Source organism: Carassius gibelio, chromosome A5 (assembly GCF_023724105.1).
Source record: "Carassius gibelio isolate Cgi1373 ecotype wild population from Czech Republic chromosome A5, carGib1.2-hapl.c, whole genome shotgun sequence".
In the NCBI taxonomy this organism is placed as follows: domain Eukaryota; kingdom Metazoa; phylum Chordata; class Actinopteri; order Cypriniformes; family Cyprinidae; genus Carassius; species Carassius gibelio.
In genome coordinates, this window is record NC_068375.1 from 6720681 (window position 1) to 6736556 (window position 15876).

The following is a 15876-nucleotide window of genomic DNA, read 5'->3' on the forward strand; positions in this document are numbered from 1 at the left end:
GAGAGGAAGAATTGTATAAACTTGTTAAATCATCTAAACCAAGAACATGTATGTTAGACCCTATACCACCTAAGCTCCTAAAAGAGGTGCTTCCAGAAGTCATAGATCCTCTTCTGACTATTATTAATTCTTCATTGTCATTAGGATGTGTCCCCAAAACCTTCAGAGAAGAGCCGCGCTGGAATCATCCCGGGCTGACGCTCACAAGTCCGGGGTAAGTATACAGCATGCTGTTAACAGTCCCACCACGTCTACTCCGTGTGTTTCTCTGCGCAGGCCCAGTGCACCCAGGACGCGATCTTCCCAGATGTCCTTCACTGCGACGCCGGGACACCACGGACCCTGGGTGCATCAACAGCGGAGGACGCGAGCTGGGTCCCAGGCGACTACTTCTCCCGCTCCTGCCTTCGAGCTCTCCATCCAGAACCGCTTCGCTCCCCTCCGCGAGACAGGACGCGACGCTGTGATCATGGGAGACTCCATCGTCCGACACGTAAGTGCTACGTTAGCCGAAGGTAAAGTGCACACTCATTGTTTGCCTGGTGCTCGTGTTCTCGATGTTTCTGCGCAGATACCCGCGATCCTGAAGGACGGCGAGAGCCCCAGAGCGGTCGTGCTTCACGCCGGGGTTAACGACACCACGCTGCGGCAGTCGGAGACGCTGAAGAGGGACTTCAGGAGCCTGATCGAGACGGTTCGCAGCACGACGCCCGCGGCGACGATCGTCGTGTCAGGACCACTGCTCACGTATCGACGAGGACACGAAAGGTTCAGTAGACTTTTTGCTTTAAATGAATGGTTGTTGTCATGGTGTAAAGAACAGAAACTGCTATTTGTTAATAACTGGAATCTTTTCTGGGAGCGTCCTAGACTGTTTCGCGCTGATGGATTACACCCCAGCAGAATTGGAGCGGAGCTTCTCTCTGACAACATCTCCAGGACACTTCGCTCCATGTGACTAGTAAGACAATTCTCAAATAACCATTATGATGAGTTTTGTTCTAACCGCTTAAATGCTAAAGGTACTTGCGCTGTAAAACCTATTAAGACTGTGTCTGTTCCCCGAATAGTGAGGTCAAAATATAAATATAATGTAGGATCTAGAAAAAATCTTATCATAATTAAACCAGAAAAATGTAAAGTAAATGAACAAAAACAATTTTTAAAGTTTGGGCTCATAAATATTAGATCACTCGCACCAAAAGCAGTTATTGTAAATGAAATGATCACAGATAATAGTTTTGATTTACTCTGCTTGACTGAAACCTGGCTAAAACCAAATGATTATTTTGGTCTAAATGAGTCTACTCCACCAAACTACTGTTATAAGCATGAGCCCCGTCAGACTGGTCGTGGCGGAGGTGTTTCAACAATATATAGTGATATTCTCAATGTTACCCAGAAAACAGGATACAGGTTTAACTCTTTTGAAATACTTCTGCTAAATGTTACTCTGTCAGACATGCAAAAGAAATCTAATGTATCTCTTGCTCTGGCTACTGTGAATAGACCACCAGGGCCGTATACAGAATTCCTAAAAGAATTTGCAGATTTCCTCTCAGACCTTCTAGTTACAGTTGATAAGGCGCTAATCATGGGAGATTTTAATATTCACGTTGATAATGCAAATGATACATTAGGACTTGCGTTTACTGACCTAATAAACTCCTTTGGAGTCAAGCAAAATGTCACCGGGCCCACTCATCGTTTTAATCATACACTAGATTTAATTATATCGCATGGAATCGATCTTACTGCTATAGATATTGTACCTCAAAGTGATGATATTACAGACCATTTCCTTGTATCGTGCATGCTGCGTATAACTGATATTAACTATATGTCGCAGCGTTACCGTCTGGGCAGAACTATTGTTCCAGCCACCAAAGAAAGATTCGCAAATAACCTGCCTGATCTATCTCAACTGCTAATTGTACCCAAAAATACACACGAATTAGACGAAATTACTGACAACATGGGCACTATTTTCTCTAATACATTAGAAGCTGTTGCCCCAATCAAATTGAAAAAAGTTAGAGAAAAACGTACTGTACCATGGTATAACAGTAATACTTACTCTCTCAAGAAATTAACTCGTAGTCTTGAACGCAAATGGAGAAAAACTAACTTAGAAGTTTTTAGAATTGCATGGAAAAACAGTATGTCCAGCTATAGACAGGCTCTAAAAACTGCTAGGGCAGAGCATATACACAAACTCATTGAAAATAACCAAAACAATCCTAGGTTTTTATTTAGCACAGTGGCTAAGTTAACAAATTACCAGATGCCACCTGATTCAAATATTCCACCAACGTTAAATAGTAATGACTTTATGAATTTCTTCACTGATAAAATAGATAACATTAGAAATACAATAGCGAATGTAGATTCTACAGCGTCTAACACTTCAGTTTCATCCATCGCACCCAAAGATAAACTGCAGTGCTTTACAACCATAGGACAGGAAGAGCTAAATAAACTTATCACTGTATCTAAACCAACAACATGTTTATTAGATCCTGTACCCTCTAAATTACTGAAAGAGCTGTTACCTGTAGCCGAAGAACCGCTTCTCAATATCATTAACTCGTCGTTATCTTTAGGACACGTCCCAAAACCATTCAAGCTGGCGGTTATCAAGCCTCTTATTAAGAAACCAAAACTAGATCCTAGTGTACTGGCAAATTATAGGCCTATTTCAAATCTTCCATTTATGTCTAAAATTTTAGAGAAAGTTGTGTCTGCTCAATTGAGCACCTTCCTGCATTAAAAAATGATATGTATGAAGAATTTCAGTCAGGTTTTAGGCCCCACCATAGCACAGAAACTGTACTTGTTAAAATTACAAATGACCTGCTCCTTGCATCAGACCAAGGCTGCATCTCATTTCTAGTCTTACTTGATCTTAGTGCTGCGTTCGACACCATAGATCATGACATACTCATAGATCGATTACAAAACTACACAGGTATTCAAGGGCAGGCTCTAAGATGGTTTAGATCCTACCTGTCCGATCGCTACCATTTTGTTTACTTAAATGGGGAGTCATCTCATTTATCATCAGTAAAATATGGAGTGCCACAAGGATCCGTCCTAGGTCCCCTTCTATTTTCAATATACATGTTGCCCCTTGGTAATATTATTAGAAAATACGGAATTAGCTTCCACTGTTATGCTGATGATACTCAGCTATATATCTCAACGAGACCAGATGAAACTTCCCAATTATCTAAGCTAACAGAGTGTGTTAAAAATGTAAAAGATTGGATGACACACAATTTTCTCCAATTAAATTTGGATAAGACAGAGATACTAATTATTGGACCAAAAAACACTACACAGAATCTTGTAGATTACAATCTGCAACTAGACGGATGTACTGTTACTTCCTCTACAGTCAGAAATCTGGGTGTTATATTAGACAGCAATTTGTCTTTTGAAAATCATATTTCCAATGTTACAAAAACTGCATTCTTGCATCTTAGAAACATTGCCAAGCTACGAAACATGTTACCTGTTTCTGATGCAGAAAAGCTAGTTCATGCATTCATGACCTCTAGACTGGACTATTGTAATGCACTTCTAGGTGGTTGTCCTGCTTCTTCAATAAACAAGCTACAGGTAGTCCAAAATGCAGCAGCTAGAGTCCTTATGAGGTCAAGAAAATATGATCATATTACCCCAATTTTACAGTCTCTGCACTGGCTACCTATTAAGTTCCGTATCAGTTACAAATTATCATTACTTACCTATAAGGCCCTAAATGGTTTAGCTCCAGCGTACCTAACTAGCCTTCTACCACGTTACAACCCATCACGCACCCTAAGGTCACAAAACGCTGGACTTTTGGTCGTTCCTAGGATAGCAAAGTCCACTAAAGGAGGTAGAGCTTTCTCACATTTGGCTCCCAAACTCTGGAATAGCCTTCCTGATAATGTTCGGGGTTCAGACACACTCTCTCTGTTTAAATCTAGATTAAAAACACATCTCTTTCGCCAAGCATTCGAATAATGTATCTTTTTAATTGTGAGTGTAGTTGCATCTGTTCAAAGTTGCATTTTTATTCATTAGTTTGGGTAAAACTAATTTTACTTTGTTGGATCAGCAGCTATGCTAATGATGTCTGTATTTTGTTTCTATGTTCGCCACGGGATTTACATCCCGTGGTAACTAGGATTTAAACAAGCTCCAGTCTGGATCCAGAACACCTGAGAAGAGATGATGCTGACCCTCAGAGGACCTCAGATGATGCTAACCTTGAATCAACAAACAGAACTAACAATTATTGCTAAATGTGTGACTGAATCATATAATAACTTAATTAATAATATTGATAGTTCATCGTCTAGCTGACTACGTCTTGTATCATTATTATTATTTTTATTTTTTCTAAAATCCTGTAAAATGTGCACAAACTACTAGCTACTACTAAATATTGTAGAAACATAATTTTCTGTAAAGTTGCTTTGTAACGATTTATTTTGTAAAAAGCGCTATACAAATAAACTTGAATTGAATTGAATTCAAACTGGCTGTTATTAAGCCTCTCATCAAAAAACCACAACTTGACCCCAAAGAACTAGTTAATTATAGACCGATCTCGAATCTCCTTTTTCTGTCCAAGATACTAGAAAAAGGTGGTATCCTCACAGTTATATTCCTTCTTAGAGAAAAATGGTATATGTGAGGATTTCCAGTCAGGATTTAGACCGTATCATAGTACTGAGACTGCTCTCCTTAGAGTTACAAATGATCTCCTCTTATCATCTGATTGTGGGTGTATCTCTCTATTAGTTTTATTGGATCTTAGTGCTGCGTTTGACACAATTAACCACAACATTCTTTTGCATAGACTTGAACACTTTGTTGGCATTAATGGAAGTGCATTAGCATGGTTTAAATCGTACTTATATGACCGCCATCAGTTCGTAGCAGTGAATGAAGATGTATCATAGCGATCACAAGTGCAGTATGGAGTACCTCAAGGCTCAGTACTAGGGCCGCTACTCTTCACGCTTTATATGTTACCCTTGGGAGTGGTTGTTCTGCACGCTTAGTAATCAAACTACAGCTGGTCCAAAATGCAGCAGCAAGAGTTCTTACTAGAACCAGGACGTCTGACCATATTAGCCCGATCCTGTCAACACTGCACTGGCTCCCTATCAAACATCATATAGATTTTAAAATATTGCTTATTACTTATAAAGCCCTGAATGGTTTTGCACCTCAGTATTTGAATGATCTCCTTTTACATTATAATCCTCTACGTACGCTATGTTCTCAAAACTCAGGCAATTTGATAATACCTAGAATATCAAAATCAGCTGCAGGCAGCAAATCCTTTTCCTATTTGGCGCCTAAACTCTGGAATAACCTACCTAACATTGTTCTGGAGACAGACACACTCTTGCAGTTTAAATCTAGATTAAAGACCCATCTCTTTAACCTGGCTTACACATAATATACTAATATGCTTTTATTATCCAAATCCGTTAAAGGGGGGGTGAAATGCTATTTCATGCATACTGAGTTTTTTACACTGTTAAAGAGTTGGATTCCCATGCTAAACATGGACAAAGTTTCAAAAATTAAGTTGTACGTTTGAAGGAGTATTTTTGTTCCAAAAAACACACCAAAAGAGATTACCAAAAGAGAAACAGCATTAAAGGGACCAGTGGATGGAGTTTATTTTTACAGAGCATCAACAGAGTTGTGCAAGTGTTTGTGTTTGTTCCCTGCATTTCAAAGATGCTTGTTTTACAAACAAGGCCCAGTTTGACGACGGATTTGCACATAGTTTATTTCTTAAGGATAATGCAGTCCCAACGAAAAAGGGTCACGATCGTGTGTTGGAACTGCATGCGGTGAGTAAAACTGCTTCAAATATCTCTGTGTTGTTAACTTAGCTCTAGGCGCGTAAGCACATCAAGTAAACAACATGCGATGTTGTGATCAAACTGCACTTTCCACATGTACAGCTTAAAAAAAAAAAAAAAAAAAAGACGACATAAAGTGGAACTTAGTCATTTTTCAAAACTGCTAAGCAAATATATACAGTTTCAGTACATACCACATAGAGACGCCTTTGCTGATGCTGCTCTTGTTAAATTTCAGCCTCTGGATCTGTGTCACAGCTTCCAGACGCTCTCAAAGCAAAAGCTTACTGGCGCTCGTGATTCTTTAGCTCCGCCCACACGTCACGCCTCTAGGCGCTCGTGTTTTTCCGGGAGAAATCGGTACAGACTATTTTTCTCTTATGAATATAATAAAACTAAAGACTTTTTGGAGTTATGAAGGATGCAGTACTACTCTATAGATACTCAAGATTAACAGGATATTGAGTGAAAACGAGCATTTCACCCCCCCCTTAAAGGATTTTTAATTAGGTAAACCGGAACCAGAAACACTTCACATAAAACCCTATGTACTTGCTACATCATTAGAAGAATGGCATCTACGCTAATATTTGTCTGTTTCTCTCTTATTCCGAGGTCACCGTAGCCACCAGATCCAGTCTGTGTCCAGATCAGAGGGTCACTGCAGTCACCCGGATCCAGTACGTATCCAGACCAGATGGTGGATCAGCACCTAGAAAGGACCTCTACTGCCCTGAAAGACAGCGGAGACCAGGACAACTAGAGCCCCAGATACAGATCCCCTGTAAAGACCTTGTCTCAGAGGACCACCAGGACAAGACCACAGGAAACAGATGATTCTTCTGCACAATCTGACTTTGCTGCAGTCTGGAATTGAACTACTGGTTTCGTCTGGTCAGAGGAGAACTGGCCCCCCAACTGAGCCGGGTTTCTCCCAAGGTTTTTTTCTCCATTCTGTCACCAATGGAGTTTAGGTTCCTTGCCGCTGTCGCCTCTGGCTTGCTTAGTTGGGGTCACTTTCATTTACAGCGATATCGTTGACTTGATTTCAAATAAATGCACAGACACTATTTAACTGAACAGAGATGACATCACTGAATTCAATGATGAAATGCCTTTAACTATCATTTTGCATTATTGACACACTGTTTTCCTAATGAATGTTGTTCAGTTGCTTTGGCGCAATGTATTTTGTTTAAAGCGCTATATAAATAAAGGTAACTTGACTTGACTTGAAGTATTCAGCCCGTCAGAGCACACCTCCCTTATCAGTCCAATGAGCTTTGTAAAATAGACACGTTTCAGAAAGGCAGGGCATAGAGGAGAAACAATAATGTACAGTATGTGGAAAATAATGTTTTTTGAACCTTAAACCGCATAAACATTTTATTACACCAAATAATGTTATTTTTTAGCAACGTCATATGACCCCTTTAAGTTGTTAGTACAGTTTATTGTAAAAAGACGGTCCAATTTTAGTGTTTCATGACTATTGCCCACCATTTATAGGCAATGTTTTCTGCAGTGTTGAAAGTCCTGTTACAATTGTCATGTGTGAAAGCAGGAACAGCATTTTACTTCGTCACAGGCAGGTGATGCAAACAGTGTGGAACAGCACACGGTTAGAGTATAGACAGACATTCCCACTTTTCTTTCTTATTGTTATTTATTCTATTATAAGTATTCTTAAGTATTCTACTTGCTCCTTACTACAACAGCATGACTCGACAGATACAGGCAGTCATGGGTTCAAACACACACTGCAGCTTCATTTAATTAGATTGCCTTTTTGAAAAAGAGAAGAAGCTCTGAGATCGAAAAACTACATTAAGCTGTTTTAAAATATTTACAGAAAGGAAAGAACAGAGATCTTTACAACTCAACAGAAAATTGCTTGATGTATACTTAAAGTGACAGTTCACCCAAAAAAGAAAATAGTTTTCATTTACTCATCCTCATGTCGTTCCAAACCTGTATGAGTTGCTTATTTATGTTAAACATAAAAGAAGATAATTTGAAGATAGTATTTTATAATACCATGGAAGTCAATGGAAACCACCAACTTGAAGATTTTAAGTTAATAATTTGTAATATTTAAAAAAATAAAAGTAAATTATCCCATTCATTGTGATAAACTAAAATAATCTAAAAGTAGTCTGATTAAACCAAAAGTTTTGGGAGGTTTTTCCTTACAATTCTAGTCTGCTCAACTCAAAATGATGATCTAATGATGATGATAAAATGCATAGAGAGTTCATATATAGAAAGTAAAATATATACTCAACATAATTTGTCTCGTATCCTAAATAACCTGTTAAAGATCCCTGTCCAAAGATAACATCCAGTCATAAATAACACCACTCTTTACTTCTAATTAGTGCTGTCAATCAATTAAAAAAAATTAACTAATTAATCGCACAATTTTTAAAAATTAATCGCGATTAATCGGATATGGATATGTAAATGTAAAATGTAAATAATTAATGTAAACTCAAGACAAAGAAACTATTTAAATTCAAAATATGATTGTTTATTGGAATTTTTGTTTAACTTGTAACACAGATTTTCTCATGTAAACAACATACCTGCAATAAACCATCAATATCCTCCAAATTAACTGTTGGCTTGAAAGCCATATTTATTACAGAAATAAAAACACAGGCATGTAAGTACCATTTGAATTTCAAAACAATCAATGCCAATAAAAAACAAAAATGATTTCCATGTTGAATTCTAAGTGGACGGCAAAAAAATTCCAAAGTATAGTCATTGCCAGTGCTTTAAGTGGGCCAGTAAGCACCAGTACTCAGTACCGCCACTTCCAAATATAGCTCTTGAGCGTACCGCCACCTCTCCGTGCGCACAGAACGTGCTTGTAGCGTACCGGTACGCTCATTTGGACATCTGTTTTAATAGAGGTTTTAATCTTTTACCTGCACTGCCGATTTTCAGAGCGCCCTTCACAATGCAAGCTTCCTAATTCATCCCACCGAGAGCAGAAACTACATTACCCATTCACCCTTAAGTTATACAAGTGAATAGCGCATGTGTCGCTTTTCCCACTGTTAAGTGTCAACAACTCAACGTGGCCGGAGAAGGTGTGTGAAACTCGTTGTGAGTTATACTAAAGCAAAATCTTGAGTATTTATTGTCTGATAAACATTAAAAACTGTCTGCGGAGGTTGAGTCGTCCTGCAGCCCCCGCTCGCTGCTCATTGGCTGCAGCATCTTTTTTCTAAGTTCTAAAAAAATACCGTAGACGGCAAGGCACAAATTTAGATATTCATTTATCTAATTAATCTATAGCCTATGCACAAAGACAATATGATCTTTTTGTCCCCTTTTTGTTTTAAAGCTTGATGAAGAGAGAGAGCGCAAGTTGCTGCAGCTGAGGAGGACAGTGATGCACGCGTACAGGAGTGATTGACAGTTCGCGGCACTGTGTACAAAAAATACTCCGCTACACAATTATTTCGTTATTTTCATTTAAGCTTATTAACGTTAGCGTTACAGAAAGGTCTGATTTACGCACTGTTACAGTCATTGTTTTTTTTTTTTTTAAACAATGACATTTGAGTTCATGATTTTAATGTTGCTGTTTCTTGTGGCAGACTAAATGAAGAGTAATGTTTCTTGTGGCAGACTGAAGAGTAATCCGGCAGAGTTTTATACTGAAACTTTCCGTCTAAAAGTCCTTCCTTGGTCTTATCCATATTTCTTTGCATGTTGAACACACATAAGCCACAACTGGAAAAAAAAAAAAAAACTGCAACCGCGTTAATTGCGTTATTTTTTTTTAACGCGTTAAATATTTCAAATTAATCGAATGCGTTAACGCGCTAATTTTGACAGCACAACTTCTAATGTATACGCTGTACAGTAACTCTGATCCTCTCTGCAGACTGCGCAGGTTTGCTGGGGACAGAGTTGAGTTTTATGTTTCTAAATTAACTCAACCTATCGGGCTAAAACAAAAAACACACACACTGTCAGGTCACCAAGTATCAGACCACAATACAAGGAGCCAGGGGTGCCAGGTGACCCACTTTCAGCGCACATCTTTAAAAAAAAAAAAAGCACAGCTCTTTTTCTGTTTCAAACAGGGATAGGTGCTGTTTTAAAAAAGGAAAAAGGCAGATGTGCAATGTTAAATGGCCGAGGAAATCAGAAAATGTATGTTGGAGACCCCTATCTAAATATTTCCATTCATTTGTTTTTGCAATACTAAAACTTAGTAACAACATTATAAAACAAATGCTTGGTCCTTTTACCATAAATACATTGTCTGCCTATTTAGCAGTTCATAATATTGCTTTCTCAAGTGCAAAAGTCGTCTGTTCTGAATCAGAAGAGAAATCTGCACAGATCAAGCACTGTTACCAAAGATAAAGCAGTCCAGAACAGATCTGAATAAATATGTGGGTGGAATTTGATGAGACACTGATGCGATGTGGATCCTGTAATATTAAATTAAATCACTAAATGAGTGATTAGCTCACCGGGGAGGAACTTGAGGCCCTGCAGAAGCTGTCTCTCCTTACTGAAGTCCACCATCAGGTGGCTCATATTATCAGTGGCTTTGGGCTTCAGAGTCAAGCGGAAGGCAGGAGCCATTGTGACCCTAAAAGAGCAAAACATCATAGTTTAGTTATTTAATATAACTATAGTTACAGCCGAGTCGTTTCACTCTGAACTACTGGATCTATAAGAGATTTCAGAAACTTAATGGCAGTGAAGTTGAAGTCATGTGACTGTGGTGTAGTTTGTTTATAGTCTACGTTTAGCTTTTTACTACTACTTTTATTTTAAAAATTAAATAAAATAAAAACTTTTAAGTGCTCTCAGTTTTGGATCCCACTGAATATGGTCAAGTTATCTATACTTATGCTTTAGATCTCTTTGTAGCTACGGTGGTTACAAACTACATTAATTTCCTGCCATTTTTCAAACTTTAGCTGCCATATATATATATATATATGAAACCTTCAGACGAATTGTTCTATCAACTCAAGTTTAAGGTTTCAGCACCTCATGAGAAATAATCTTCAAGCACTATAGTCTGAGCTACTATATACCATAAAACCATATTTTATGAACGATTCAGTCAATTTTGGTATATCCTGCATTAGCAGTGCGTTTCTTTTCACTGCCGATTTTTAACTATACTTCCTCAACAAATGGTTTCATGAGGATCAAGCTTGTAATAGTTCTAAATTACCCCCTCTCAAAACCTTTTTATATATGTATATTAAACCTTTTTTTTTTTTTTTGTTATTGAAGACAATATTTTGCACGGTTTCTCACACCAAAGAACTAAAGCTACTCACATCCCACTCACATGGTGAGAAACAGGTTTAAGTGTGCTGGATAGCAGTAAAATATAGTCTGTTAGCAGGTTTTATTTCAAACATCCCATAGTTTTAAGGTTGACATTCCAATTGCATAAATGTACAAAGAATTTTACCACATTTTAAAACTGTATAATATATATATACACACTCACTGGACACTTTATTAGGTACACCATGCTAGTACCGGGTTGGACCGCTTTTTGCCTCCAGAACTGCTTTAATTCTTCGTGGCATAGATTCAAGGTGTTGGAAACTGGAGATTTTGCTCCATATTGACATGATGGCATCACACAGTTGCTGCAGATTTGTCGTCTGCACATCCATGATGTGAATCTCCCGTTCAAGCACATCCCAAAGATGCTCTACTGGATTGAGATCTGGTGACTGTGGAGGCCATGTGAGTAAAGTGATCTCACTGTCATGTTCAAGAAACCAGTCCGAGATGATCTGAGCTTTGTGACGTGGTGCATTATCCTGCCGGAAGTAGTCATCAGAGGATGGTACACTGTAGTCATAAAGGGATGGACCTGGTCAGCAGCAATACTCAGGTAGGCCGTGGTGTTTAAACAATGCTCAATTGGTACTAAGGGTCCCAAAGTGTGCCAAGAAAACATCCCCCACACCATTACATCACCACCAGCAGCCTGAACCATTGAGACAAGGGAGGATGGATCCATGCTTTCATCTTCTTTACGCCAAATTCTGACCCTACCGTCTGTATGTAGAAATCAAGACCAGGCAACGTTTTTCCAATCTTCTGTTGTCCAGTTTTGGTGAGCCTGTGTGAAGTGTATCCTCTGTCTCCTGTTCTTATCTGACAGGAGCATCACTCGGTGTGGTCTTCTGCTGCTGTAGCTCATCTGTTTCAGGGTTCGGTGTGTTGTGTTCAGAGATGGTATTCTGCATATCTTGATAGTAACGAGTGGTTGTTTGAGTTACTGTTGTCTTTCTATCATCTCTAACCAGTCGGCCCATTCTTCTCTGACCTCTGACATTAACAAGGCATTTTCATCCACACATCTGCTGCTCACTAGATATTTTATCTTTTTCAGACCATTCTCTGTAAACCCTAGAGAAGGTTGTGCGTGAAAATCCCAGTAGATCAGCAGTTTTTGAAATACTCAGACCAGCCAATCTGGATCCAACAACCACTCCACGTTCAAAATCCCCTGTCTTCCCCATTCTGATGCTCGGTTTGAACTTCAGCAAGTCATCTTCACCACATCTAGATGACTAAATGCACTGAGTTGCTGCCATGTGATTGACTGATTAGCAATTTGTGTTACTAAAGCTGCTTTCACACTGCATGTTGGGACCCAGAAAATTGCCGGAACATTGCCGGGCCGCCATCTGTGTGAACGCAAACAAGGATTGATCCCGGGTCGGGGACCTAGTAACATTGAAAGGTTCAGTCCTGGAAAGAGCGCTGTGTGAACAAAAGCCAGAACTAATGCCGTAAAGGGTGTGTCGTAGTGATGACGCACATTATCGCGCGACTCTTTTACCAGGTGTTTTGAAGGCAGATCAATGTTTGCAAAAAACACGTGCAAACTGTAATGAAGCAAAGTTCAGGTAGTTCTTCACTTTCTGCGCTGAAGCTGAGATCGTTCGCCAGCTTCAGTGAAAGTTAACGTGCCTAGCGTTTTCAACTCATACATTACACGTCTAGCCCTGATGTCATGTCATTACGAGACATTTACAGGTTTTGTGTGAACGCACGCACATATCCCAGGTAATCACTGGCAGTGTGAAAGTGCAAAATCTAGTGACCCGGGAACAATTGCCGGGACACATTACCCTTGTATTTACCAGAATGGCAGTGTGAAAGGGGCTTAAGAAATTAAACAGGTGTACGTGATAAAGTAGCCAGTGAGTGTATATACTTTTATATGTATATACATTTCCATCCTCAAGAAAATGTATCTTATGTATAATCCTACCCCTTCACTAGCCATGCACTAACATTGATCTTACTGTATTATTGCTCCAAAGTGTCTGAGGCTCATCTCCCAACACAAATAAAGCAAATATAGCCTCAACACGCATTCTAGATATAGGGAAAATCCCTGTAAACATACAATGAAAATAAAGCATGGCTAACATCTGCGCACACACACACACACACACACAGAGATAGATTAAAAGTGCAACACAAACTATGTGAAGGTGTGTGTCATGCAGTGGTCACACAGAGAAAGGAACATATACTGTACCTATCTTTGATCTGTCTGGCAGCCTTGAGGGTGAAGATAAAGAGGAAGAGAGGGAAACAGCAGGTTGTTAGTATCGCCATGCAGGTAAAATGTAAGCATGAGACTCAACTCAGTGCTGGACTGGATATACACAACCACACACACACACACACACACACACACACACACAAACACACACACACACACACACACACACAAACACACACACACACAGAGGGTAAATCAGGTTCCTAAACATGTAAAGCCCAGGTTGATGACCAGATTAACAGTATATAAACATTAGTTTGTAACAGATTCACATTTAATTAACAGATCATAGAAATACAGATTTTGTTTTCCATTAGCATTATGTAGGTGAAAAATCAGATTCGTATAGTTCTTGATTTAATTATTGGCTTTCTTTGCTTGCTGTTTTAAACAGGGAATAGTAAATTAAATGGAAAACTGAAAAGACAACAAAACCAGCATTTTACTGAATTAAATAAATGATGTCTTGAGTTGCATGTATCCTTTTTCAAAAACATGACCATGCGTCTACCTTTGTGAAATCCTCCTCATCTGTAATGTGCAGCGCATTGTTAGCAAACTCCAGAAGTTCCTCTGCACTCTCTAACGCACTGGTGCTTTGGGTCAGCTGCTTCTGGAGAAGAGAATAAAGTTATCATTATTAGTGATCCTGAAATGAGTGTGTGATTATATCGGTCTAATTCAAACAGTATAATCTGGGCATTTTCATTCTGAAGCAAAATCACACAAGCAAACGTCGTCTCAGGCAAAAAGACACAGGAAGAGTGTGACAGGAAATTAGATTTATTACAGCTAACTAAAACTAATACCATAAAAACAAAGCAGTTGAGTGAATAATTCAGGAGTCAAATCAGGAATTAATCTTTGTTTTTCAAAAAATCAGTTCAGTGCATGATGCAATGACCTTTAAAGACCACATACTAATGTATCAATGTAACTCACTGTAAAAACCTCACCACCTGTTAAGACCTGAATCTCGGGTGATCTGATCACAAGTGGACAGCTGTAACTCATTACCAACTGCACCTGGCATTACCATTTGTCTCCAGCGCATCTTCAGTGACCACTTGTGCCTGGATTAAAAGACCCATCTCATATCTGCCGTACACTTGCTCTGTTACTGCAGAGCAAGACCGATTTCACGGTTGTGATACGAGTCATCCAGCTGTTGCCGAATGGAGTCAAAGCAGCATACAGGCTTCTATTAAGAAGTGGTCTGATCCACAGATTCTAGTTTTACATTTCACTTCTACTTGCACATAAAATGAGTTCTACAGACACATGACATAGCAATCAGAAAAGCTTTACCATAGATGTCCACTGAACTGGAAGAAATCTGCTCACTTCCCCTGAGGTTTCTTCAGTGCGAGCTCCCTGACCAACAATCTCACACACACTCCTATTTTAATCAACAAGGTGCACACACAGTGTAAATTACAGATTTATTGTTGATGCTGCTATGTGGGTCAATGTGAAGTCAATTTAATACAATAAAAACAATAGTACATGTTAATATCAACAATCACACTGGTAATCAGTTATCAATTTTATACCAGTGCATCCTTAATATTCCATGTTCTGAAGAAGGTAAAAAACCGAGTAAAACATCTAAAACTTTTTTAAAAAGCATTACAATAATATCCAGAATGGCCAGAGAGAAGCTCAGTTTATAAAGAGTAACGCAGTGTCCAGCTTTGCTTGACTGTCGATGACAAATATTTAGATAGTAGTGTATAAGATTGATTCATACTGACAAAAAAATAGTGATAAAATCTGTACAAATTGAAGAATTAGAGAAACATGAAGGACGTTCAGAAGCTACAGATAACAGACCCTTATGAAACAAAAATATATTGCAGTATATTGGAAAATATCATGTAATATATTAGGCATATATTCTTATATATATTTATTTTTTCTAATATATTGCAGTATATTGGAAAATATCATGTAATATATTAGGCATATATTCTTATATATATTTATTTTTTCTAATATATTGCAATATATTGAAAGTGGCAATCATTTGTATATTTTGCAATATATTATATAATATATGTATCATTAATATATTATTAAATGTATTCAAATATATAATATATTAGAAAATGAAAAGGGAAAATAATATATTACAATATATGACAATATATAAAAAAAAATATATTGGTAAATATATTTTCCTTTCGTATGGGGAATCCTTAAAAAGTGTCGTATAAAGGTTTCTGTAGCTGTCAGTAATGAGCAGCAGTGGCGTGTTCACACACTGCTCTGTGGTTACGGATGGGACGGGTGCTGATCACTCATCTGAGCTCATTGCTCTCTCTGGTATTGTTCCTGTTCAGTGGACTTAGAGGGATGGGCACAATACTGCCGTTACAGCACCATGACATCACCAGCCCAACCACACAC

General features: G+C 38.5%; 2 protein-coding genes across 4 annotated transcripts in view; one reads left to right on the forward strand and one right to left on the reverse strand.

The window, feature by feature from the left end:
- LOC127990116 (FSD1-like protein) overlaps nt 1-15876 on the reverse strand; it is a 39571-nt gene that overhangs the window by 9275 nt on the left and 14420 nt on the right. For all 3 annotated transcript variants that reach the window (XM_052591474.1, XM_052591476.1, XM_052591475.1), the window contains exons 4-6: nt 13979-14080; nt 13441-13463; nt 10376-10497 (exon numbers count right to left, since the gene is read on the reverse strand). In XM_052591474.1, the coding sequence (XP_052447434.1) occupies nt 10376-10497; nt 13441-13463; nt 13979-14080 (247 nt within the window). The remainder of the gene's footprint in view (nt 1-10375; nt 10498-13440; nt 13464-13978; nt 14081-15876) is intronic.
- Nucleotides 181-4520, forward strand: LOC127990365 (uncharacterized). Its single transcript, XM_052591493.1, has 2 exons — nt 181-961; nt 4175-4520. Exon 1 carries the CDS (start codon nt 308-310, stop codon nt 956-958), a length of 651 nt encoding a protein of 216 aa, XP_052447453.1. The 5' UTR covers nt 181-307; the 3' UTR covers nt 959-961; nt 4175-4520.

What these genes read in the sequence shown, in the direction of transcription:
- LOC127990365 (XM_052591493.1), top strand. Translation starts at nt 308, where the DNA reads ATGTCCTTCACTGCGACGCCGGGACACCACGGACCCTGGGTGCATCAA.